Consider the following 26031-nt stretch of genomic DNA (forward strand, 5'->3'; position numbering starts at 1 on the left):
TACTTCCTGAATTGTGCCACTGATAACTGGAATAAACACTTCCTGCTCCAGGTGGCTCCAATGTGCTATTACATTGTTCTGGTTTGATACAAATCAAATGATATAAGCATGTGTATGTTTAACACAGAGAAAAATCAACTCGCTCGTCAGCCCAAAAATGTATGTGTAATATGACCAATTAAAAATGAATAAATAATGTTTTCTTTGTCATATGACATATGTGGTTTCTGGCAGGGCCAACCATGGTTGACTGGTGAAGAATGTGGCCTGCAATTAATCAAGAGGCCCCAAATCTGATTCCCCTATTGTAGCTCATCCTAAGGAGCCTAGCTAAAATTTCAGATGAATTCTCTGAGACAAAAAAAGGAAATTAACTAGATGTACTTGCAAAGAGACAATCCACATTGTCTTTGAGTTTTATGCATCTCACCAAATGGTGCGGCTCCACTCCTGCAGTATTCATTTTAGTAGTAGTTTGTGATGTGAGGCTGCCGTAGTGCAGAAACAAATCCAACGTTTCTATAAACAATATTCACCTTTCAGTAGTGTTTCACTCTCTAAGAGCATGTACAGTGATGTTATCTTAACCAAAAAGAAAACAAAATAATTTATTCCTCTGCATTTTGGAAAATAAGAGACAAGATCAGCGTCATTTTTTTTATAATTTTGCATTTCATTCAACAAGAATCATAGTAAATAATAATAATTATTATTTGTTTTTATTATTTACTATGTTTTGTTTTGTAAATTAACTTAAAATGCCTGTTAAGTACTATAAATATCACTATCGTAATCTGTGAACTGGACCCCAACCATGCGGTTTATAATTCATTATGACCACATCACCATTCATTATAAATTCATTATGAGCGAAATAAAATATAATTTTTTTTGTACATTTATTTTTTACCTTCAATAAAGCCAGCATGTGATCAGAAAGCAGGTAACACTGACATCTAGCGGATGTAGTGAATATAAGCGCATCTCAAAGATACTCGTTTCCAAAATTAGGTAACACTGACATCTAGCGGACATAGTGAGTACGTGCACATCTGAAATTATACTGTTGTAGGTAACATTAACATCCAGCGTACGTAGTGAGTATGAGCACATCTCAATCGTATTCGTTGCTGGCTTCACGATTCAACCCGAATAACGTAACTTGAAACTTTTAACAGTAATGACAATATTGATACTCACACCGGTATTAATGTCAATTTATCACTTTACAGGTGTCGAGAAAACTCCACCACTAAGCGCTTCTAGAAGGTGGATATTAACAACAAGTCCCAGCATGCACCTGCGGCTTAGACGACAATGCCGCAGCTGGGCGCGACTCGCAGGGCACACGGCCAGCCAAAAAGGACTCACCGTTGACACTTGTCTTCCACATTCATGAAACATCTGGACGCCCAGACTTGACAGTCCACTCGACATGTGCACAAACGGAGAAGTGGCACGCATCGGCAGAAAACTTGACAAGATGGTCCACAAGAACAACACGGTGAGTATCCGTCTCTCAAATATAAAAGCTGACATCAGCAATAAGGGATGCGTAAACAGTGATTGGTCAAAGATGCAGAGTACAAATCACTTGCACGTGGAATCAATGGTCACCCAAAATACAATTTATAGGTGGAACAAAACAAAACACGAGACATTAAAAAAAACAACAACAACAACAGATGAATCAGTGTCCCAACCTTTGGGACCAAAGCACATTGCAGGCCGTATGCAGGAAATGTATTTCCGAGATTCATATTTTTAGTTATGTTATAAATCCGTCAATAAAATTACGATATTCATGCTAAAATTCGTTTCTCAGTCCAAGTGTCTGACTGAAGCAGAAATGACTGATTAAAACAGTAAAATTGCTGTCTGAATATTATTAAGTGGTTTGATCCCAATATTTAAAGTTCAAATGTTTGTGAGATGTGATCTGAGACCAACAATGGACTGGGACAGTTTTACAGTGGAATCTTTTCCATATTCCAACAGTCTGAGATGCAAGCCAGGTCGATAACACATGGAATTGAGTGTCAAAAATGTCTTGCAGGATGGTGCTCTGGAACTGCTGAAGGAATTGAAAAACATGACAATGTCTCTGGAAACCCTGCAGGTTGATTTTAATTTAATTATCGATTATTCACTGGCGGTAGCATGTTTCATGAGTGGGTTTGGTGTGGCAATCTCTGCTCTGACCTTTCTGTGTTGAGTTCTATCAGTCAAGTGCTTAACAAAGCTCGCATGTATGAGGATGTTTTTGAATGTTTAAACCTGGGTGAAAACTTATGAAACATTCATAAAATGTTCATATAAAATTCATGCAATGTCATTTGTCCAGTCTACCAGAGTTGGAATGTCGGTGAATGCTGTAAGAAAACTAAGTTCAGATGAGGAAGTACAGGATCTGGCCAAAGTGCTCATCAAGTCCTGGAAGAAATTAATAGGTGTGTGTTTTTGCAGTGGAACCTCTCGAGTCAAAATGACTTGCAATCCTTTTTGTAAATCTGAAGGAGCCAGATGGACAGTGTTTGTGTGTGCTTTATGTATACAGCTCAAACAATAACTATTTTTAATTATCTTATTTTTATGTTGTCAGGGAATGACCTAGCTAATTGTTATAGTTCAAAAAAATTAACTGCGTCACATGAGCCCCGCTCCAAAATGCAAGGCAATCAACTTTGGAGGTTCCCCTGTATTTACAAAGATTATAAATCTTCCTGTACTTAAAAGCTGGAGAAGCATAAATTGTTTTCATGTTATTTCTGGTTGTCAGATGGCTCTAAGGGGAAGTCAGAAAAGAAGAATGACGCCTCTCCCGTGAGGACAACTTCCACATCCAAGGACTCGTGCAGCAGTGAGAAAAGGTGTGTCGTATAATCACTGCGTGATGTCTCGTCAAGTTGTTGGATGCAAATATGAACTAAATTAGCATTAGCTGCTGTGGATTTGTCAACACTAAAGGTTGCTGGTTATAAATTTCACTGACGACAAGATAACTGTGTGCTTTCATGTCATGGTACTGTGCGACAATGTGTTAGGTGCTAATTTGTGATTATTTTTTAAAAATACAGCAGCAAGAAGTACTCGGTACTCAATACATCATTCCCGGCCATTCCCCTCACCACAGACACTGTTCGGATTAAATCTCGAGAACTGTTGGTGGCGGCGCTACAAACTGCTGGTGAGGGCTAATTTTCTTCGCAAATATTTCACTCGTACATACATTTTTTTGAATTGTATTATTTTAATTTTATTAGAGAAAATAATTATCCTGCATGATTGTGTGTTTAGAAATAAAATGATTTGCAATTCACAAATTTGCAATTTTAAAAGAGGTCGGTCTAAAAATACAAAATATTTTTTTTCTCAGATGACTACAAGAGCTTTGGAGTAGACTGCAGCCTACTTGCCGCGCAAATTGAGGAACATATCCTTTTTTTGATTGTTAGGAGAAAGTTAATTGTTAATTGCCACTGTTCCTAAGCTTGGAATGTCGCTACCGTGAGCGTGTGAGGGATTTGATGTCCTTGACAGCTGGGGCGCTCACAGATTTTCGAGGATTTCAAGTCGGTAGACATGAAATATAAAGCCCGTCTACGAAGTAGAATCTCCAACCTGAAAGACCAGAAGAACCCGGACCTGCGGCGTAACGTTCTGTGTGGAAACATCTCAACTCAGCGCATTGCCTCCATGACGTCGGAGGTCCGATTGCCTAGCAACCACTGCTTGGACATGCCATGTGGGTTTTGCACATGTATGTGTGCGTGTGTTTCTGCTGGAGCAGGAGATGGCGAGTGCTGAGCTGAAGAAGATCAGAGAGACTCTGACCAAAGAGTCCATTCGGGAGCATCAGCTGTCCAAAGTGGGCGGGAGCGAGACTGACATGTTTGTGTGCAAAAAGTGTCAGGGCAAGGACTGCACATATACACAGGTACAAGTACACACGCACACACACACACACACACACTGTAAATCTGCACATCTGTCTGTTTTGTGCTCCAAATGCTATACATGCATGTGTGCTTTTTTTTTGAAGGTGCAAACTCGCAGTGCTGACGAGCCAATGACAACCTTTGTAGTGTGTAACAACTGTGGCAACCGATGGAAGGTAAATGCATCATAGTCATCGTGGTGAGGGAGATTTTTACTGTAGAAAAACCAAGCGGTTATTGATTGAACATATGAACACACCACACCAAAGTCAAAAGTTTGGAAGGAAAAAAGGGAAAATGAACGTCAGTTCAATGCAGTTTAAACAACGTCTTATCTCGTGCCATCCTCTTAATTGTATTCTATTATATTTCACGTAAATAATGACATTAGCAGTTTATTTATACCAAAGCAAAAGCAGAGGGAACAAAAAACACCTTCCGATTAACAAAATAGCTTGTAAAATATTTCAAATAAACATAATATATACGAGAACAAAAACAAACAATAGCTTGATGTAAGTATACTAAATACACCAATATAAGTTCACATATCATAATTAAGCATGTATTACCTGTATTATTTATCAGATTTTAATTTTTTTTCAACACATTTGTTAGCCTCTTTTTGAACACAAGAGTAATGAATTAATGAACCCAATGTATTGCAAATAAGCGGTTCGGAAAATGGATGGATTGGTCATAATAAAATACCAGCTTCCCCATCAGGTGGCAGCAGAGACCAAACATTTTTGTCTTTTTTTTGGTTTCTGTATGCAAGTATTGACAGATGAACTCATTTTCTACTATCTTTTCTTATTTCGTCTATCTGACAAAGATTTCTATTTTTTGTGGTTCCTTTGTCTTTCAGTTCTTCTAAGGAAATTTCGTGAGCTGTGCCATCATGATGTTAAACAAGGAGCTGAGTTTTTGGTTTGAAGGGTCGCTTTCCTTTTTGTAACATTTCTAAAAGAAAAATAAATGTACAGCATGTATAATATATTTAAGAAACTAATGATGGAGGAAAAAGTACAAATTTGTATCTGTTGGTATTTTTTTTTTTTAATATGAAGTAGCACGATGATAGACACCAAATCTCCTCCAGTTATGAGGGTTTTGTGGACTCTCAAAATGTGTTCTCGTTTTTTTGCACACAATGTTGACCAATGTTGTGCCCAATAAAGTTGAATTATTGCAAAGTCCGAATGCTGATTCAATTCCATTCATACCAGTATTTGTATTTCTACGTGTGTACAGAATGCGCATATTTTTGGCATCCGCCAGCATTATTTGGAGTTCAGAGTACACCTTGGCCAGGTCAGGAAGCTTGAGTGGAAAACTAGACACTCACTAGTGGATGGGAGCGGGTGTCACTTGCCTGTTTGTTGTGGAAACACGGCTGAGCTTCTTTCCATACATGAGCATGGGGAAGAGGCGGGTACCTGGGGTTCTGTGTGATGTCAGGGAGGCATCTTGGAACAAAACACTTGGAGGTTGCATGGTTCTGACGGAACCTGCTCAGGGGCATACAAAAATAATACAAGGTAGTAGCTGTCAAGAAAGTGGCAGTGTGTTTATAAAAGTAAGAAAAGGTTAATGGCCACATTTGGAACACTACATAGTATGTATGTGTCATACTAAAATAACGTGTAAGTGAAGTTTCTACAAAATATTTACTCTTAGCAGTCAAGCTGACCAACCTTCATAACTTAAACTGCTAATCTAGTCCAGGATCTCAAGTTTTCTATAGATTCGAAGTCAGACACCTTATCCATTAGGCCAGGGGTGTCAAACTCATTTTTTTCGCAGGCCGCATTGTAGTCATAGCTTCTTTCGAAGGGCCATTATGACTGTCAACCCAAATAAATGTATAAGCACTTCATATTATATACAGTCAAAGCTACAAAACAAACTGACAAATAACTCATTTTCAAATCAGACAAGTAAAAACTGGTCAAATATTTTTAAAAGAAGTATATTAAAAGTGAAGACAATTTGCAATTCTAGTAATGACACGAATTTGATGCACAATTTGTCTTCGCGGGCCACATAAAATGATGTGGTGGGCCGTATCTGACCCCCGGGCCTTGAGTTTGACACCTGGGCATTAGGCCACATCCCATGTGGAAAAACGGCAACAAGTGAGAACAGGGCAATGATTGAATGAAAAACCCTAATTGGACACCTGATCCCTAGTTAGAAACCCTAACCCTAGTTGAAACACTATTTGATAAGAATAATGATTGAGACCTTTGATCAGGATCTTGCTAATTGCTGTAATTAAGATTCAGCTTACAAAACGTACGTATATTCCCGAATTGTTAAAGTAGCGCTTTCAGGCCGTGTGGGTGTTACACAAGGGATTCCTCACAAGCAGATCAGATTACAATAGACTTCAGGAAAAACTGAGTGAACTATAAATTGACTGCGTGTTTAGTAAGTTAGTGTGTGAGTGTTGTGTCAACAATGAGCATTTCCTCAAGTCATGTTCACTTTGGACTCCAAACAACCAAGAGCTTCAACGCCTTGGACGGCAAAAGCATGTATTCATACTTTGACTATTTTTTCCCAGCTTGACAAGTCAGTGGAAAATATACAGTCCCCACCAAACATATTTGAATGGTAAGGTCAATTCAGACCAAAAGATGAATACACCTCTCGATGTAAATAGCATGAAATAAAAACTTGAATGTTGAACTTTTGATTTGATATCCAAAGTATAATTCCAATACTTTTCAACGAGCCGGTACGTAGTCGTTTGTGCTACAATCATGATGCATTAAATCCCATTTAAAAGAAACAATCACAAAATAAACGCATAAGGCAGCTTGTTGGATATTCAAGACTTTCTCTTTAGATATGTACAATTAAAATCACAGTTTTTCAACCAAATATAAAATAAATAACAAGAATAATACCAAGATAAATGCATTTAGTGACCAGTTTTGTTAAAAATGGTCTTTTTTCATATTTGCCAAAACTTCCTCCATAGACTGACTACGCGTAAATTTCCCACAAGGCATCACTAACCAACCACAGCATTTGGACCAGTGGCGCAACATAATCAATTTGAATACAATTGCTGTATTACAAAGTTGCTTTGTAAAGATAATGCTCAAAGCGAGCTATGTCTCAATGAGCAAACAAAAATAATGCTCTTGTGTTGATACAGTTCTTCACTACTGAAAACTAAAAACACATGAATAAACATTCAGTTGCTACATGGAAACGCCCATGACAGTGTAAAGGAAAAATGAGCACTGTGATCTTTGTAAAAGCACATTTGGATGAGTTATCCTATTACGCAAGTGTCCCTAATATTGTGGCTGGCTTTGCACATGTGAACGTTTCTCCCGCCTCCTTCCTGAATCCACCAACCACAGTTGTGCCCAGAGGCCGCCGGCCCCCAATCAGGGGGCCGGGGGCAAACAGTGGTGAGGTCAAAGGTGAGAAGTCACAGAGGCAGGGGTCAGCAGCAGCAACCAGGTAAGCCACCCTGGTGTGTGCGTGTGTATTTGCATCACTATACTTACAAACAAAACAATTTTGTCTTCGGGCTGCTGAGAAACAATTGAACTATTGTATATGACATCTCAAGACACTTCCGAACATGTAACAGCGAGACATTGGTGGCGCTTCGACACAAATATGGAACCTCTAAAGTCGAACATCCCATGGGTTGCACAATTCCACAATTTGAGCCCATATTTGGGTGAAAACATGTTTCAAACTGCCGTAATATTGCTTGACTTCCCTTTTATTAATCTCAATTCAATAAACATCAACTGTGTGTATTGTTCATTTGGCTTTTTCCTGAACACTTATTTCATAAGTAGAAGTTTCCTAAACAGAGTGGAGGGAGAATAACACGAGAAGAAAAAAAAAAAAATACTGTACACTAAGTTATGTTAATCAGTGGCCTAACATTCATGCCAGTCAGATTCCGGTGTCACACAGTTTGCAAACGGAGAAACTTGTTTTTCAAAAGTTAAGGCAGATATTGTTTTTACTCATATTAACATTTCTATTTACACTTATTTGTGAGTTATTGGCAAAAATGAATGTTTTTACATGTATTACAACTTTGGCATTGGTCTCTTACGATTTTTGCATGTGAATAAAGTGGTGCCATAGTATATGACTTGTGAGTTTTTTGAGATACGAGCTGTCACTCACTGGCCGATTGTTTTTTTTTTCTAAATAAAAACTTTCTATACGAGTATGTTTGGTGGCAGTGAACTTAGTTTGGAATTGGCATCCCACAACAGATTGTGTTCGACTTAAGAGGCTCCAGTGTACTTATAAATAAATAAATACGCCTAAGTCGAATCTCCGAAGCAATGATATAAATACATTGCTTGTGTATCTGCGTCACCCCACTTCTGGTTTATGAGAAAAAAATAAATAAAATTATATATATATATATATATATATATATATATATATATATATATATATTTGAACATTGGCTGTTAAGAAAAGTTTTTGTTGTAAGAAACACATTCAGTTTCACAGAATAACATGTCTGAAGTATGGTGTTATAAATACTGTGTGTGTGTGTGTGTGTGTGTGTGTGTGTGTGTGTGTGTGAACTTTTTTTATTGCAGTTTGAGAGAGTTGCATCATGTTTGGATCAATGCAGTCCAAAAAGGAACCACCTCTTTTTCCATCAAAAAAAAAAAAAATCCCAGAGTGTGAAAAGTGACAGACACAAAGAAATAAATTCCAACAGATCAACAATGGGTCAAATGCCATTGCTGTAATTTTTAGGGGGGGGGGGGTGTAACAGCATCTCTTGTTTGAGTTTGTAAATCAGTAGTCAGCATCCATCATGAGTCTATCACAGCAATGAGAAGAAGAAAACCGTTTGGAGAAATGGTCCTGTGCTTTCCACTTGACAAATGGGGAAGAAAGACAAACCCTGAAAGAAGGCAAACAAGGCTTGAAGGTGGGCGGAGTCAAGGTCACCCTCCACTCAGTGAATCTTAAAGGTGATTGGCTGGTTAACTAGCTTTGGGAGTTGAACTTCTGCAGTCTTTTGGGCTGCCCGAAATATCAGGTGGATTGGAAAAAGACAAGGAGGGACTGCCAATGAGACTAAATAGACAGAAATAATTGTGTGCTGAAATAAAATGTAGACATGGAACCTAAATACAGCTTGAGATATAAATGATATTCCAAACACACATCCCTCTATTCTCTATGGTGCTCAGGGCCGCCTTTGCAAAGCATAAGTTGACATGCTGTCCAAAAGACATTACAAGATGGGAGGAAGTAATTAAAGTGTTTTTTTAAATACAATTAAATATGTTGGATGATAAATATTGAAAAAAAAAGTGACTTCATGGAAAATTGCACTCAAATGTGGCTAGGAGATTTTTTTAAATCACTTTTAGCCACATTGACTAAAAAGTTCCATGACCCAGTGCCAACCCTGACATACAGAGTTAGTTAGTTTATTTATTGCAACGCTCATGTCTCATACATCTTAAGAATGAGTTTGTTTACATGACATAGGACAGGCGCTGTTTGGGCAATGGTGCACGAGAGCGAGTACATTACAACTTGAATAAAGCAACGTAACTCAAGCAAGCTGGCATTTTTTAAAATTCTTGAAATGTCAGGATTTTGACAGTACAAGGACCCCCCCCGCCTGACAGCGACGTCCTGTACTTTCATTGGATGAAAAGCTTGAATTGATCGAAATGATAGTGGGTGTGTACTAACTTTAGCCACATTTGAGTTAAAGTTCGATTATTTATTAATTAGTCCATCAAATTATACCCAATCAAGTTAGTTTTCTTACTGTTATGCTAACAGGGGCAGTAGTGGGCTATTATTTGCATAGTCGATAATAACAGATAGTATTGTAATCATAACAGAATTAGTTTTTACATTATATTTGTATTTGATCCAAATCTCTAGATTGCCCTTCGCACTGCAGTAACTCTACCTGTTTCAGTCTTTTGAGAAGCAAAGCTCCATAAGATGTCCCCGCTCATCGAGCGCTTAAGTGGCTCGGCGATCAGAAGCATAAATCATGACATTGCACAACACAATGAGCTCATTCATGACCTGGCATCCAAAAAATGTTAAAGGCACACGTGCATATTCACTTTAGAGTTTGTTAAAGTTATTTTTAATTGATATTTATATAAGTCGGGTTGACAGCTATTAAGTGTTTACTGTTGAACAAAAACATTTGGAAGGGGGGAGAATACATTCTCGCTTAGGGCCCCGGTTTTAGTCCGGGACTGCCCCTCCTCATTCAAGTCCTAGCTGACTTTGGCTGAGAGGCGGCGTACGCCCTGGATTGGTCGTCAGCCAATTGACAAACGAAAAGACAAACAAGCAGTCACACCGCCATTCACACCTACGGACCATTTTGAGTCGTCAATGAACCTAACGTGTATGTTTTGGAATGTAGGCGGAAACAGACAAAGAATGTGGAGAAAATGTGCTAATGACTTATCCATAGCACATATTAAATAATGCTACTCTAGATTTAAATATGTTACCGCTAATATTATTCAGTAGTTGGTGCTGGTACTTTAGGCTTCATTACTGTTCACATGACAGGGACATTCATTTTAGCCTCAGCCGGTTTGTAATCGAGCTTAATTCCTCTGGTTGAATTATCAAAAATGTCTCAGATGACAAAACATCATCACTAATTATCAGTGGCCAGTTGCAGTTCTAAAAAAATAAGCACTGGATAGGAACTTGAGCAGAGGCAAAATTATGTGGTTAGACTGAATGTGCTCTGATCAATTTTTTGGGGATATTAAAAGAATGAAAAGGCAGATGAAGGAAGAAGGTGGAGAGAGAAAAGGGAGGTATGCAAGAGGGCGGTTGGCACAAAATTTAAAGTCTTGGCAGTCATGGCATCGATTTGGGTGAGGGCGGGTGTCACTTATCGGGATATGAAATGGTTGGTGGGGAGGCGTGTGGATGGTGCTGGACTAGGACTCGGAGGAACTACGTGAGTTGCCGTGAAGGAGCGACTTGTAGATGCTGGAGGAAAGGAATCGTGGGTAGGAGTCCCTGTGCATCAATGTGTAGATCTGCAGCTGGGCGTCCTCAAAAGTGTGAGGCGTCGGGTCCTGCATCTTCCTGTTGATCACCTCTCGCACGCGAGCGTCCAGGCTTACCTGGACGGAAAAACAAAAAGCTCGCTATAGAAGATCACTCATGCGGGGGTCCAAACATCTTTTCTAACAAATCCTGATTTACCCTCCTAATTCTTCAACTGAACGGGGACCACCGGCAAATAGAACCATCTCCATACATCTCAGTCAAACGCTAAAGCGTACATCAAGCATGAATGCATCCATTTAGCATTCACATACTTAGAGGCACTACCCTCTTCTGGTTAATCTTATGTTATGTTCTTAAGTTTGCTCTTTGCTCTTATTTAGCAAAGAGATGAACACACACACACACACGCACACACGCACGCACGCACGTGCACGCTCACACAGTCAATAAAGCAAGGTCAGGCGTGCAGACAGAAACCAGGCAGGCTTCGACACCGCCGAGTGTGTGAATGTGTTTATAAAAAGACTGATGCCAGAGGGCCATGACAGCAACTATTTACTATTTCCTGTGCGCGTACGCACATGCGCACACACATGCAACCACGCAAGCGCTCATGCACGCAAACATACACAAAATTTAAGAATGAAAGAAAATTCGCTAACAAATACGCTGGTGAAAAGAATTTTGTTTGGGGCACTATGGCATATCGAGGGGCAGCTGACATCCTCATCAAATGTCTTGGTTGTCGAAAATTAATCTATCAGTAACAAATGACTAAATTCTAAATTCAAAAGTTTATTTGGTTATGTGATATTTTTCACATAAACATTTTAAGCACTGTTTATAATTCACACCATTTTACCTGTCACCGAGCATCCCAGTGTGACCGCCTACGCTAGCAGTCGAGCAAGCCATAATTGACTTAATTTTGAATTTATTTAACTTGAAAGTCTTCTCCAAAAGTATTGAAACGCCAATGCAGCAATAAAGACTTTGAACCTTTGATTCTGTACATGCCACACTGCACTCATCAACAAAAAGAACAACATCAAAGAATCAAAGGCCAAATTGGATTTTGCAAAGAGCAGATATGAGTCACAAAAGTATTGGAATGAAGTTTTATGGACTGATGAGACCAAAATATAACGGCCAAAGTATGGCGAAAGGAAGAATTGGCTTATGATCCAAACACAAAGTATGGTTTAGGGAATGTCATAACTTGGGCCTTGCACGGCTGCTTCCAACACAACAAAAGGACATCATCATGAAGTATTTTGTGAAACACATTCCAAATGGTTGTCACAATCACGTTTGTCCGACTTTCCTACCTCTTTTGGCGACAGTATGGAAATATAGTCCTCGTAGATGGAGCGCACCTTCTCCTCCATGCTTTTCTTGTTCGTTTCCTGTTTGAGGTCTTCACAGGCCAGCCAGAAGAGCATGTTCTCCTCACTGTACTCCGTGCGTAAAAACTCCCGAAAAACATTGCGTCCCGCCGGGTTCCTCATCAGCTTGTCGAAGGACTGGGCCCAGAGTTGCATCTCCTCAACTGAAGGTTTGGTGCTGATGAAAAAAAACAACAGATGTTTATTAGTTAGCATACCACTGAAAGGTTTGGGAAAGATCATGAACAGGCCGGGATCAGAGGTCCAAAATGTAATGGGCTCTTCCTCGGCCATCAACAAAGGTACTTTAGAAACTGGTCCATGTTCAGTGTGGACTTACCAAGCTTCACAGTTTGGTATTGATTCCATCTTGTTGTCTTGTGATATCCTCTTCCTCCTACGCCTCCTCTCATCTTCATTCCTGATGGTAAGACTGACATGATAAGATGGCTTTCAGACAGGAAACACACACGCACACATGCACACACGCAAACACACGCACGCACGCACGCACACGAGCATACTCATGCGCACACACGAGAACTTTTAACACACAACCACACACGGATGTTACTTCACCATTCACTAACAACACCCAGCACAGTTGTGTTAACAGCAGGGTGTGTGTGTGTGACAGAAATTTCCGCAGAAAAACAAAAACCCACAGCTCAGTAAAGGCAATGCACTGCACAGGTGTCCACATTCTTATCCAAAATTTCAAATCAGTTTAGCTAGAATTTTTCTTATACATTTTTTTACAACAAAGCACAACCTTCTTTCTTCATGTACTATTTTAAAAATGTCAGTTTTTTTCTAGCACAAAAGGATTTTTGTTTCATTTATTTCATATTTTTTTACCTATATATATCTTTTTGACCTATATTTATATTTTGTTTGACCTATAAAAGCTTATTTTGATTTTACTTTATTATAAAACCTGATGTGCTAGAGAAAATCATTTAAAATCAATTTTAAAGTTTACTTGCATCACTGATTTGAAAAAAAAATGTTGATCAATGTCCAATTTAGAAAAAAAGGATGAATTAAAATTCTATCTAAATAATCAATTAAAAACAAACTCAACGATTGACTCCAAATGCATTGAACTCAAGTTAATTTACAAGCAAATGGAACTAAATCTGTGACTCTTTCATAGCCCACAAGGGGGCGCAAGCATTGCCATTGTTTAAGAATCAAGAAAAGAATGACTTGCTCACTTTAAACATCTCATCATCCATATCTGATCGGTCATCCCCAATTTTTTTTTGGTGTGTCCTACCATGAGCAGCTGCAACAGCAGCACCAGCAGAAACAGCAGGTGCTCGGACGCTGGGAATTCTGCGTCGTGTTCAGGCCTTGCACCGCCGGCCCGCTCAGTGGCGCCGTTTCGCTCCGACCCACACCCATGGCCAGCTCACCCTCTTGCTCGGCCGGGATCGGACCTGTGTACTATAGAAACAGAGAGCTTGTCATATATTTGGACTTTTCTTGAACATCCAGTTTTGCACTGCGAGTCTGTAAATAAGTGATGCTAGTTTTCCCAAGCAAAACATAAAGATTGCACATCCTAAATATTCATTTTTGTGATAGTATATTGAGATAGACTCCTTGTGTATTTTTATATGCCTGGCACAATAAAGATGATTTGGATTGGTTCAAATATTAGAAATATTAATAGTGGAAAACAAGAAGAAATGTTGAGGAATAAGGAGACATGTTGAGAAGAGGAAGTGAGAGAAAGTCAGTGTGATGCATCATGTGATTGAGCTGTGATCACGCACAAGCGACCACGCGCATACAAACACACACACAAATGTTGAAGGGGTTTTCTGATCTTGTTTGACTCGTGTGTGTGTGTTGGGGGGGGGGGGGGGCGGTGTACGTGCGAGTCTTTGCGGGTAGCAGTCCATTTCGGGTGATAACCACTAGAAAATTGACTTCATCAGATCCATTTCCCAAAGTTAAAAGCCAAATAACTCAAACTTAAAGAGCTTTCAGTGAAGAAAGAACAGCACTACTTTCCTGTGTCTAAATTTTGCGGAGTGACCAAATGTGTGTGCGTGTAACAGGATTGGGTTGCGCAAAATAATCAGATTAAGTGTGATGACATTAGAAAAGACTCAGTAATCATACACTTTTGTTCACAAAAGGAAAATTGTCAGTTCAACTCCATCACTGTCAATATTGCTTGTAAGCTCAATGACATACCTACATGGATGCACATATGAGTTACAGCCGTGTGATCGTCTTAATATCATAGATAACTTCTCAAATTGACACTACTTTTTATTCTCCATGCAACAGAAAAAAGTCTTTGCTGAACAATTGGCGACACAGTGGGGTTGCCGACCTTTTGGAAACTAAGAGCTACTACTTGGGAACTGATTAGGCATGATTGATACCACTTTTTTTCACACCGATGCTTTTAAAATTTATATTTCATGAGCACATTCAAATGTATGATTTTAATTTCCATTATATGCCAGGGATATTTTTTATTTGAAATTTGACATGAACCAGCATTCATGAATAGATTGTGGTTAACCATCGAAGCTCCACAAAAAAATATAAGATAACATTTAATGACGGGTGGATTTAAAGTCATGTTTCATTCATTGCGACTTTGAGCTGTGAGCGGGTTGGCATTCAGGCCCGGCTGATAAGCGGTGAAGTGAATGAATGGATAGATAGCCCATTTGTGCCTTTTTGTGGCCTGCAAAGTTCAATATTGAGTGTTTCCCAACTTCCCAAATGGTTTTGTCCTCCTTTCCTCACAGTTTGACACACTCACAAACACACACAAAGTAGATCTTAAGTAATGAAGCATTGATGTCGAATATAAATCTGATTTATTAGGGGTAGTTAATCGCAACACTTGCCTGCATTCGTGTACAAGTATCAGCCTCAATGAATGGGAGGGACAGAGGTTGTCACATTGCCACATCAAGACAAAGTGGGAAGGAAACACATTTGCGTCATATTTCATTGTCATTACTAAAGATATGTACGTCAGTCGCTATGTGATCAATGACAATGACGAAAAAAAACATAACATAACGTCAGATGGTAAAATACAACATACGGGCTGGAATTTGTGGTTTAACTTAAGTTAGGCAGACAAATTTAGAAGTGTTTATTTGAAATGCCAACTGCAGTTTTAGACTTACCGTATTTTTCGGACTATAAGGCGCACCTTCAATGAATGGCCCATTTTAAAACTTTGTCCTTTTATAAGGCGCACTGGACTATAAGGTGCACCATTAATGCATCATGTCATATTTTTAATCCAAATCAAATCATTTTCCATTTTTTCTTTTTTATTTCAACTTCAGACGCAACAAATTACTTTATAATCACAAAATAATGATCCATAGCCTTTTTGACTTATGATTCATAGTCTTCAGCGAGCCACTTATGATTGATTTCATGACACAATGCTTCGGGCCAGTTTAAATTTAGGAATTTGGGCCATACATAAGGTGCACCGGACTATAAGGCACACTGTCGGCTTTTGAGAAAATTTTAGGTTTTTAGGTGTGCCTTATAGTCCGGAAAATACGGTAATCTTGAGCCACGGAAAGTAGAAGCTTACGAATGAAGTGCTCACATTGTCCTGGAGATGTTCTATATCGATTGATGTGAAATATTTATATCATGATAAACCTTTTAACCATATCGCCTGGCCCCAACTCAAGCACATTTCAATGTTTTTCTAGGCATTCACTCAAACCCTGCACAGGTGTTCTCCAGAAGTTCAGACAGCAGCTTTAGTGGAAGACCATATGCAAAAACCTGCCCAAACATGTTGGACACGTCGTTTAAGTTCTGCTTTGCCCCCACCACACACCATTCTCCTCTTTAAAAGCTTTGTGTGCACACGCTAAAAATACTCTCTCCTCAGCAATATTAATTAATATGTATTACAGGCAAGCAGAATTAAAAACTCAACGAAAACATCCCACTGGTACAGCTATAGTAGACTTAAAGAATCTTTACAAATATTTTCTTTTACGTACATTGTTGTCAAAACAATTTTCAGTCACACAGACATAGAAATGTTTATGTATGACAGGCCAGTAGTTGCCAATGTCAGCTAAACAAACAGTACACACATGTACACTAACTTGCTGACCATGTCATTTGCTTTCATATCCACTACGGCTCTTCTTCAGATCTCTTTTGTAAACCGCCCTTTTAAGACCGCAACCCCTCCACCCTTTGCGTGTTGAAGTCAGTAAGATTTCAAAAGCTAACAAAAGTAAAATAATTTTAAAAAATCCTTCCGTTAACAAATAACTGAAACTGCATCTTGATGTTTGAAACTAACTACATGCTGGAAAGTTGTAAGAAAAATGTCAATTTTTGTCAATATCATACATGAAGAGAAGAAAATCAGAACGGTAAGCTTTCAACAACACACGAGAGGAAAAACTTTTCAGTGCACCTGTGTCAGCTTGAAGAGTAAGCCTTCGAGTCAAGTACAAACTTATACAAGTAATAATCAGGAGAGCTCACCAAAGAGAAAATGAATCAATGTGGAAGAATGGGACAAAAACACAACGACTTCTTTGCAGTTGTCGCCAAACTATCGAGACTTCCAACATGTCTTCATTAAGTGAAGGAGGAAGGGAGCGTGTAAAAAGCGTTGAGAGATGGCAGACAGGAAATCGAGTGTGGGTGTGGGAGGTGTGCAGAGGATGGCGTTCATTGTGACACTTCTTGGTTTCGCTGCGAAACTTGATGAATCAGGCAAGGCATCTGCACCCCGACAACTCGCTCGAGCTACTTCCAGTCTCGACTTGTTCCGCGCTCTTTGGAAATATCTCAAAGCCAAATTTGACACAAACTCACACTACAGATGTCAGGATGAGGGGTTAAAAAGATCAAGGTGAAAGCAGTTCAACACAATAGTTCAGCATGGTACAGATTAGCAAAAAACTGAGCAATTGATGCACCAAATTCTACTATCTCAAAAAAATTCATATTTCTTTGCATTTGTTCGATTTAAAAAAAAAATAAAGACGGAGATGCAAATGTTGCTAAAGGCTCTCCATAATTTTCGCTAACAACCCAGACTAAACTTAGCTCCTCCCCGACACACAAAGCTGTTAGTCTCTCAGTAAAGATGTATCACTTTGACATTAATTACTACTCTCACGGCTTTGGTGACATCTTGTGGCATGTTAAGAGCATTATAGAAGGAGCAAAAAAATGGAAATAGTTTATCATTTCGCAACTAGCAAATATATCTTTCTTCATGTCTCTATGCCAGTAGCATATAGTGACAACTCTTAAATGATCTTCCATTCGTACAATAAACCCGTTTATCCATTTGCTGCCATTTATAGAACAAGTCATGGCTTCTTTATTTCAGTATCTCTACTTTTTAGGATGTTTTTGTTTGGTGGTATTGTGAGATTTTGGGTTCTTGACTCAAAAAAGCTTGGGAAGCACTGACAATACTTGGCTTGTCTGCCTTTGGTACTTAAGGGTTGGCACTAGGTTCTCCTGCGGAAGTGGCGCAAAAAGTAATGCAGTACACAAACAGTAACCAGACTTGACTTGTTATTGATGCGTGTAGAAACTGCAAATGAGCGCATGACTTTAAACAGTACAGTTCTTTAACGTCCACAATCCCAGTAAGGCCCATTTTTCGCCTAAAGGCGTTTTTGTTCCAGACCGTCTGACTGGCTCGAATCACATCCTTATCTAATTATTTCACCTCATTACAAGCAATCAAAAGTGCCATTTACGTTGAGTCATTCCATATGCAGCAGCATCCTTGAGAACATTTCTGTGTGCTGTGTATTGTCTTGTGACATAAACTGCCATGAACTGAGAGCTTGAAATAAGAACTCAGTTGAAGCAAGGCAGTCAATGCTTTCACTGTTTTAGTGGTAGAGCTCAAGAAGCGTCAATTCATCGATTAAGGGTTAGCTGAAAGGTTTAATCGGCATTTTATATCTATATATTAGGGGTTTTATATAATTTACATGTATATATATATATATATATATATATAAATATCTCTCTATATTATATATATATAAATATCCCTTTATTTTGCAACCATACTGCTAAAGTTAACTTGTAATGAGTATCTTTGATAATATAATGTTGAAGCGCAACGATAAAAAAAAAAAAAAGAGATAAAGATAAATATAAACCAATACAATGGCCTCCTGCTTTATAAGTGTAATGTGATGTAGTTTGTTGGAGTGCCGTTGCGCGATGTTATCGCATATTTCCCACTTCGCTCTAAGGCACATAGCCACCAATTACAAATGTCTCGCAGTACCACTTTTTTGCCACGAGATGGGAATGTTAGCGCCATTAGCATCTTTTTTTTTAATATGGCTACAGTGCAGACTGACAAGATCGTCGCCTCTGCCCAGTAGTTAAAACATGGCTTCGACTGTAAAAACAGCCAGACAAGCAATTGGGAAATACTTTAGTTTTTTCTTTCTTTCCCTTTTAAGCAAATGCGTCGTGCCATCAATTGCAATAGCGTGTTTACCTTTTCTTTGAGTAAATCAAGCCACTGGGAAAAATTGGAAAATGTTTACCAGCATGTCCGTCATGTTGTGAGGGCGGCCGTTGGGGCAGCGTGCGAGTCGTCAGCGATGTTAGCAGACCAGGCTCATGCATGTCATCCCCCTTTTGGTCTGGAACCTCTTCTTTAGAAATTCACACCCATTCAGAGCACACACAGAAACATAATAAGGTAAGAGCATGGAAATGTTAATATATTATAAATACAGGTCAAGCCCTGTTAAAACTGTATTAAAACAAACAAAAATAGATTGTCTATAAATTTAAAAATAACTTCAGCACTATGGTTGTAATCTGTACATCATACCAAGAGTTGTTTCTTATATTTTGGCAACATTATTAGCATCATAATAGCATCTTTCTTGCGGTGATACCCTTCACTTTTCTCGGAATTCACCCTCAAGTGATTACCTCGACTTCCGTGCAGAAAGCATGAGATCGGGGTTAGTGAAATGTTTGTCACTCATCAAGTCTGTTCGTCAACATAAAAAAAAAAAAAAAAAAAAAAAAAAAAAAAAAAAACAATGCTGGAACATCTTGCTACAGGAAACCTGGCGTGGCCAATTGTAACTAGATATCAGAGAAATGCCGGCCTGTTTGGTGGAGATGTCGACAACTTCACAAACTGTCACTATTTGTTTGCTGCTTTGTCAATGAGCACAAAAATTCAAATATTCACCTCCTGGAACAAACAATTAGCCTAAATGTGATGACATCAACGTGAACTTAAAAAAAATACACAGATGTTGTGTCATTGTTTTCAATTAGGGCTGCCACAAATGATTTGCTAGTTGACCAACAGCTTAGTTGACAAAGCGCATCATTTGTAAATTGTGACACATTGTATTTATATTTACCATAATAATCTCTATAATATAATGTCATATAATTATGATCAGACATTTTACATACATTCTCATATTTTTTTACCCCTTTTTTCAGGTCTCTGGGATTAACCCGCAAAAAATTGCTCCTCAAAATTAGCAAATTGCTCCTCAGATCAAGTCATTGATGAGAAAAATTGCTCCTTAAATGAAATAAGTTATTCGGAGCCTTGTTTAATGACTGGGCGATTTGGATGAGGACACCAAAAGCACTTGATAGCGATATTCACCCGAGAGGTGTCACTTTTCCATCTGTGCCTTTCAGACAAAACTTGTCAAAGTAGGAAAAAGTTGTGATGTTTCTGCTCCGTTATGCCTCGGATTGCATGTCCTAAGTGGCAAATTTGTTGATTAACTTCACTTCCAACTTGAATCTCTAAACTGCAAGTCGCCAAATAGTAAATATTGTATAAACACACACCAAGATGTTGTCGGACAGACACAAGGAATACAAAAGTCAAGTGGAAAAAGGCAGAGACAGATGTTGCAAGAGCCCGGAAGGAAGGGACGACGGCAACGTGAGAAAAAGAGGAAGCAGTGAGTGACCTGCACAATAAAGAAAGATTCAGGAAGAAAAAGTATGTGCCAACAGAAACAGGAAAACAAGAAAACAACTACCGTAATTTTTGGACTATAAGTCGCACCGGAGTATAAGTCGCACCAGCCATAAAATGCACAATACAGTGAAAAAAAACCTATATACTAAGTCGCACCGGAGTATAAGTCGCACTTTTGGGGCAAATTTATTTGTCAAAATCCAACACCAAGAACAGACATGAACCAGCAACAACAGGTTAAACGATACGGTATGCTAACGTGACATATACACAAACGAAGAGCTGAGAACGGGCCTGAGTAACATTCAGAGTTATTCAAATAAGTATTACATAAATAACATGTTCATCAAACCATCTGTGTCACTCCAATTCATTAAATCAGTCGATCATCCTTTATGTAAACAATGCCGCGTATGAGCCACATATGCGCCGCTGACGTCGGACTCGTAAGTTGCATTTCTAATTATTCCACAGACCCATATAACGATATATAAAGTATATTTCAAATAACTATCATATAACAACAATATTATCAAACCATCTGTGTCACTCCTAATCATTAAATCCATCGATCAAATTCCTCGTCCTTTATGTCAACGCCGCACAGATCTAGTATACAACTATATTGGAGCGTTAACAAAGTACCAGGAAACACGTGGGTTTGGTAAACGGCTCTTTATTTAACAAAACAAGAGTTCAACGAGCCAACAACTACTGAACTGTAACGATACACACAAAATAAAATATATCAAATAACTATAACATAAATACGTTTTTCAAACCTCGTGTCACTCCAAATCATTAAATCCTTCAAACGTGGGGCCCTTCGTCATCTTCGTCATCCCATGATAGAATCCGTTGTCCTTATGTAAACAACCGCCGCGCTGCTGACGTCTCTTGCAGGTCAAATGACAGTCATCCCTTGCTACATCGCGGTTCGTTTATCGTGGTTTCACTACATCACGGATTTTTGAATTTTGAAAGTTTGCGAAAAAATTCACATAAGTTGCTCCTGAGTATAAGTCGCCCCCCCCACCCAAACTATGAAAAAAAACGCGACTTATAGTCCAAAAATTACGGTAAGTGTTAATTGTGCTTCCAATTTTAGTGCACAAGTCCAGATCTGAGGTGATGGATCTGAGAAGCTGATCATTCTCCATTTTATCTTTTTTATTTCAACTTCAGACGCAACAAATAACATTATAATCACAAAATAATGATCAAAGTCTTTTTGATTCATGATTCATAGTCTTCAGCGGGCCACTTATGATTGATTTCATGACACAATGCTTTGGGCCAGTTTAAATTTAGGAATTTGGTCCATATATAAGGTGCACCGGACTATAAGGCGCACTGTCGGCTTTTGAGAAAATTTTAGATTTTTAGGTGCGCCTTATAATCCGGAAAATACAGTAGCTAGATTCATAATAATTAGTGCAACTTGAGTTCCAATGACCAGGAAGTTGGATAATGAGCATCAATAGCCAGCTAGCTTTTTAGTCGTCGCAATCAGTCAAGATAATGACTTTGTGTATTCGGAGTCATGCGCGGAGCTATTTCAGCTCCATAAACGGCCTAAGTTGTGGCAACACAACAAACCTTGTGAAAAGCCCAAGTTTAGACCACAACATAGAATGTGAGGCATTCTACATAAGGCGGACAGAAGAGGAGAGCATAGTATCAGGTGCTAAACCCCAAGCAAAAAAAACAACAACAAAAAAAAGATGCTTGAAGAGTGAAAATGGACACAATCATTTTTTTTTGGACTCGATAAATAACAGCTGCCAAACTCAAGGTGTGAGGGTCAGATCCGGGCCATGAAATATTTTTATGTGGCCCGTGACGGCCAACTTCATGTTCCTTGCAAATTGTCTTCACTAAGATGAAATATTACAATATTTTTGGTTACTGCCCCCCCCACTTAAATTGAATAATATTTGAAGAATTCATTTATCCATGATTATATTGCTTAAATGTGATAGTTGATCATACATTTCTATGGGTTCACAGACATAACGGCCCTCCGAGGGAAACCATAGCAACGATATGGCCCGTGACAAAAACGTGTTTGACACCCTTGTGATAAATGGTCATTTACATGCGTTTTTTTTTTTTAACACATGTCAACATTCAGTCGCGGTGCTTCGTTCCCTGTCCTGTCAGTCATCTTGCTTATTTTTTGGACTTCTGTACAAAAATCAGGCCACGGCTGTGAGCCTCAGTGTCAGTTTATATATAAACATGTCATCAACCACCAAAAAGGTTACTATAAAGTCAAAAACTACACTTAACAGTGCTTTAAAAAAAAATGTTTGTATGTTATGAAAAGTAAAAATTATTCTCTTTCTTCTGTGTTTTAATGAGTGTTAAGTTGGACTTGCAAACTGCAATGCAAAACCTATGAGTGTATTTCAACTTAGTCTTTTTAGACTTTCTGTAAAAATGGAAAACATTGCATGTGGATGATAATGAATTGACCAATGGGACATTTAAAATGTTTGACGCTAACAAATGTACCCATTCATTATCTTTCTACATCACTCTTGCCCTTCCGCAGAGTAGAAGACTTCAAACTTAGAGATATTTTTTCCCCCAATAAACTTTGAAAGAGAGTCTTCACATTTTGTGAGCGAAAACATGGTGATAGTGCAACTAAATGAATTTGGAACTAGATTTCAGGATCTGCCAACTCTTTTGCTCTCCAATGCAACGAGAACTGTGTGTCACTGTATTCATCAGCCGCAAATTAAGATATTAATTTGGATATTTTTAGTATGGGGGTTAATCAAATTTTAGTGTAGCATGCTCAGAAAAGGAAGGCCTGGGCAGTCTTGAGGCTTCAATCCATCCATCTATCCATTTTCTGTACCGCTTTGTCCCCACAGGGGTCGCGGGCATGCCGGAGCCTATCCCAGCTGTCATCGGGCAGTAGGCGGGGGACACCCTGAACCGGTTGCCAGCCAATCGCAGGGCACATAGAGATGGACAATCACTCGCACTCGCACTCACACCTAGGGGCAATTTGGAGTGCTCAATCGGCCTACCAAGCATGTTTTAGGGATGTGGGAGGAAGCCAGAGTGCCCGGAGAAAACCCACGCCGACATGGGGAGAACATGCAAACTCCACACAGGGAGGGCCGGAGGTGGAATCGAACGCCTCCTAACTGTGAGGCGGACGTGCTACCCAGTGCCCCCCACCGAGCCGCCAGGCTTCAATCTACCTTCCGTATTCAATTTGACACGCGTACGAGAATAAATTCATGACTCTTGTACAGAATGAAACAGAATCAAACATGACAGCAGTCTGGTGACACTCAGAATAGAAGATGAGAATAAATGAGATCTGCAAGTTACTTATTATCAAGTGTTATTAATTTGTAGTCCTTTGCTATTTGTTATGGCCCTACTTGTCCCTCTTAACCACATAATGCCTTAAGACATTCCAAATTAGTTTGAACACTACAACATGAAGAGTACGCCAGACTAGTCTGTCATACAACAAAAGTGTTGTCACAATATGACATACAGACCACCTGTTGTGCAAGTTACCGAACAGCACAGGTAAAAACAACTCATTACTCATCAAGTTTGAACGCTGTTAACCTCAGATGTCAACATGAGTGGTGTCAATTTTACAGTGAAGCTAGTTCCAGAGGAGGTTTCTCAACACATTGGAAAACCTTTGCCCCAAGTTATGGGCTTCCAAATATTTTTTGCCTCACCTGTTGAAATTTGGGATTGTGTAGTAGATATAAACTGAAGGGCTCAAGATTCATACACAGCTTAGTTGTGGTTTGGCATAAAAACTGACATGTCTTCATTCCCCCCCTCCCATTTAGCATGGCAGCGATTTGGCAGACAGCTCTACTGAGCCATGCTGGGCATTCCGGTGGAGGGGGGGGAAGGCATTTTCTTTTCTTTTACACGTGCACCTGGCAATTTGGAGACTGAAAAATAAACTTCACAATCATCAAAATTAAGTCCAAGTTTTGGCTGAGGTGATGTTTGTTTTTTTCAATTTTGGTGCAGGTAGACAGAGTTTGAGCAGCATAGATATGGGGAGGGATGTCATATTTCATTCATAAATCTGACAGGAGCATGCATTAACCCTCTAAATGATTGTAGAAATAAAGCCTATATCAGCCTTTTTTTAATGTATTGAGCTCTCACAAATGACAGCCAGTCACCGGTGACACCTTCGTAAAGTTCTCCCAGCACTGCAAGCAAGCAACCCATTTGCTAATTTCCTCATTCTATTATAGTGATAATCAACAAATTGTCTCCAGTTCCTTCCCTGACGTCACAGCAGACATGGGGTATCAAAAAAAAGTGGCATTTCAAGATTAGTTGGTCATGAATTGATTTCTCAAAACCACATGTGATATGACTGAAAATGTAATCCTGTTTTAGTTTTCTCGATCATCCTTTCCTTACACACTTCAATGCCTTTTGATAACTACTGCACAAGTTAGTACCTGTGCAGTAATCTTCTTCCTGTAAATATCTGAATCAGGTGTCAGTGATACAACGAACATCAAACACGTCACAGATTCCAAGTAAAGTTGGGCACAACAGTGAGAAAATCTTTCATGCTAGTTTGACTGGAACATCTGCAAGAACGTCACCGGCCCCGCCACTTAACCAGCGTGTCAACTTAAGAAGCCTTTCTCTTGTGTGCTGTATGTCCATGCAACATCAACATATTCAATGACAACACCTGGAGAAAGACGGAAAAAGTCCACAAAGCTGCTTTGGGTCGCCATTGCGCCCGCCTTTCTCGAAAATAATCAAGGAAGCAAAAAGTGGGCGAGGAATCACTTGAACGCGCGACCTTTACGTCCACGCGCCACACACCGCAGCATTATTATACGAAACCACCGCGCCCCCCTTCCCTCCCCGGCCGGGGGGCCCGTTCCGGCCCCCACTGCTCGCTCCATGCCTGCCCCCCCCCCCCGTAGCGCTCGCTCGCCTCTCCCGATCACATACTTACAATTTTGGCATTAAGGAGGTCTGGAGGGCGGCATCCGCGGCGCGTTCGGAGGCACATCCGCCTTTTTTCGCGTTCTCTTCCGCAGGCTCCTGCTCGGGTTTTTCCCAACCAAAGAAAGAGAGACAGTGTACGCGTGTGCGTGTGATAGAGAGCGAGAGCGAGAGAGCGAGAGCGAGAGAGCGAGCGAGCGCGCGAGAGAGAAAGACAGCGAGAGCGAGAGAGAGCGAGAGAGAGACCTTCAAGAAGACAGGATAGCCAGGGAATGATTCGAGCGCATGCGCACCAAGTCCCGTCTTGTCGCTTCAAGCACAAGGGCCCCAAGTTCGCGCAACTTCGTACGTGCGATATTTAAATTCTAAATGTTTGTCAGACTGCAACAATGCATTGAAAAGTAACTGCTGTTATCAAGCCTCTGAATTTTAAACACGAAATTATGTTGTGCAATCATTCGGTTTAACAAGGTTTGACAACAACCACAGAAATAATAATAATAATAATAATAATAATAATAATAATAATGATAATATAATAATAATAATAATAATCTTGCGTGACTTGTGTGGGATCCATTCCCGCTCAGTGGCCGTGTGACTATCTATATACATTGAAATAACTGCTGACAAAAGATCCAACTATCCAAAGCACACACGCGCACGCACGCACGCACGCACAGCACGCACGCGTATATAA

General features: G+C 39.5%; 2 protein-coding genes across 5 annotated transcripts; one reads left to right on the forward strand and one right to left on the reverse strand.

The window, feature by feature from the left end:
* Window positions 1–1286: 1286 nt before the first annotated feature.
* On the forward strand, window positions 1287–5137 carry tcea2 (transcription elongation factor A (SII), 2). The gene is made up of 10 exons (XM_088368676.1): window positions 1287–1504; window positions 2057–2119; window positions 2345–2450; window positions 2780–2870; window positions 3078–3187; window positions 3377–3431; window positions 3552–3708; window positions 3791–3937; window positions 4043–4114; window positions 4807–5137. Exons 1-10 carry the CDS (start codon window positions 1436–1438, stop codon window positions 4813–4815), a joined length of 879 nt encoding a protein of 292 aa, XP_088224802.1. The 5' UTR covers window positions 1287–1435; the 3' UTR covers window positions 4816–5137.
* Window positions 5138–6763: 1626 nt separating this feature from the next.
* On the reverse strand, window positions 6764–25518 carry rgs19 (regulator of G protein signaling 19). Of its 4 annotated transcripts, none has more exons than XM_088368678.1 (6): window positions 25342–25518; window positions 18925–19032; window positions 13638–13807; window positions 12699–12791; window positions 12302–12536; window positions 6764–11086 (listed from the first exon to the last, which is right to left on the reverse strand). In XM_088368678.1, exons 2-6 carry the CDS (start codon window positions 18937–18939, stop codon window positions 10898–10900), a joined length of 702 nt encoding a protein of 233 aa, XP_088224804.1. In that variant the 5' UTR covers window positions 18940–19032; window positions 25342–25518; the 3' UTR covers window positions 6764–10897. The 4 variants fall into 4 exon arrangements, with proteins under 4 accessions (XP_088224804.1, XP_088224803.1, XP_088224806.1 ...); XM_088368677.1 differs by having other exon boundaries at window positions 18925–19035; window positions 25342–25517; XM_088368680.1 differs by having other exon boundaries at window positions 12699–12779; window positions 18925–19035; window positions 25342–25515.
* Between the last annotated feature and the right edge of the window lie 513 nt (window positions 25519–26031).

This window comes from Syngnathus floridae, chromosome 2 (assembly GCF_059516105.1).
Source record: "Syngnathus floridae isolate MCC-2025c chromosome 2, RoL_Sflo_1.0, whole genome shotgun sequence".
NCBI lineage: Eukaryota > Metazoa > Chordata > Actinopteri > Syngnathiformes > Syngnathidae > Syngnathus > Syngnathus floridae.

Excerpts from the sequence above, each read along its gene's own strand:
- tcea2 (XM_088368676.1), top strand. The coding sequence starts at position 1,436 with ATGTGCACAAACGGAGAAGTGGCACGCATCGGCAGAAAACTTGACAAG. Across the intron at positions 3,188-3,376 it reads GGCGGCGCTACAAACTGCTG|ATGACTACAAGAGCTTTGGA; the intron begins GTGAGGGCTAAT and ends TTTTTTTCTCAG. Across the intron at positions 3,432-3,551 it reads CTTGCCGCGCAAATTGAGGA|ACAGATTTTCGAGGATTTCA; the intron begins ACATATCCTTTT and ends GCTGGGGCGCTC.
- rgs19 (XM_088368678.1), bottom strand. Across the intron at positions 12,792-13,637 it reads TGCTGTTGCAGCTGCTCATG|TCTTACCATCAGGAATGAAG; the intron begins GTAGGACACACC and ends TTATCATGTCAG. Across the intron at positions 12,537-12,698 it reads ATACCAAACTGTGAAGCTTG|CACCAAACCTTCAGTTGAGG; the intron begins GTAAGTCCACAC and ends TTTTTTCATCAG.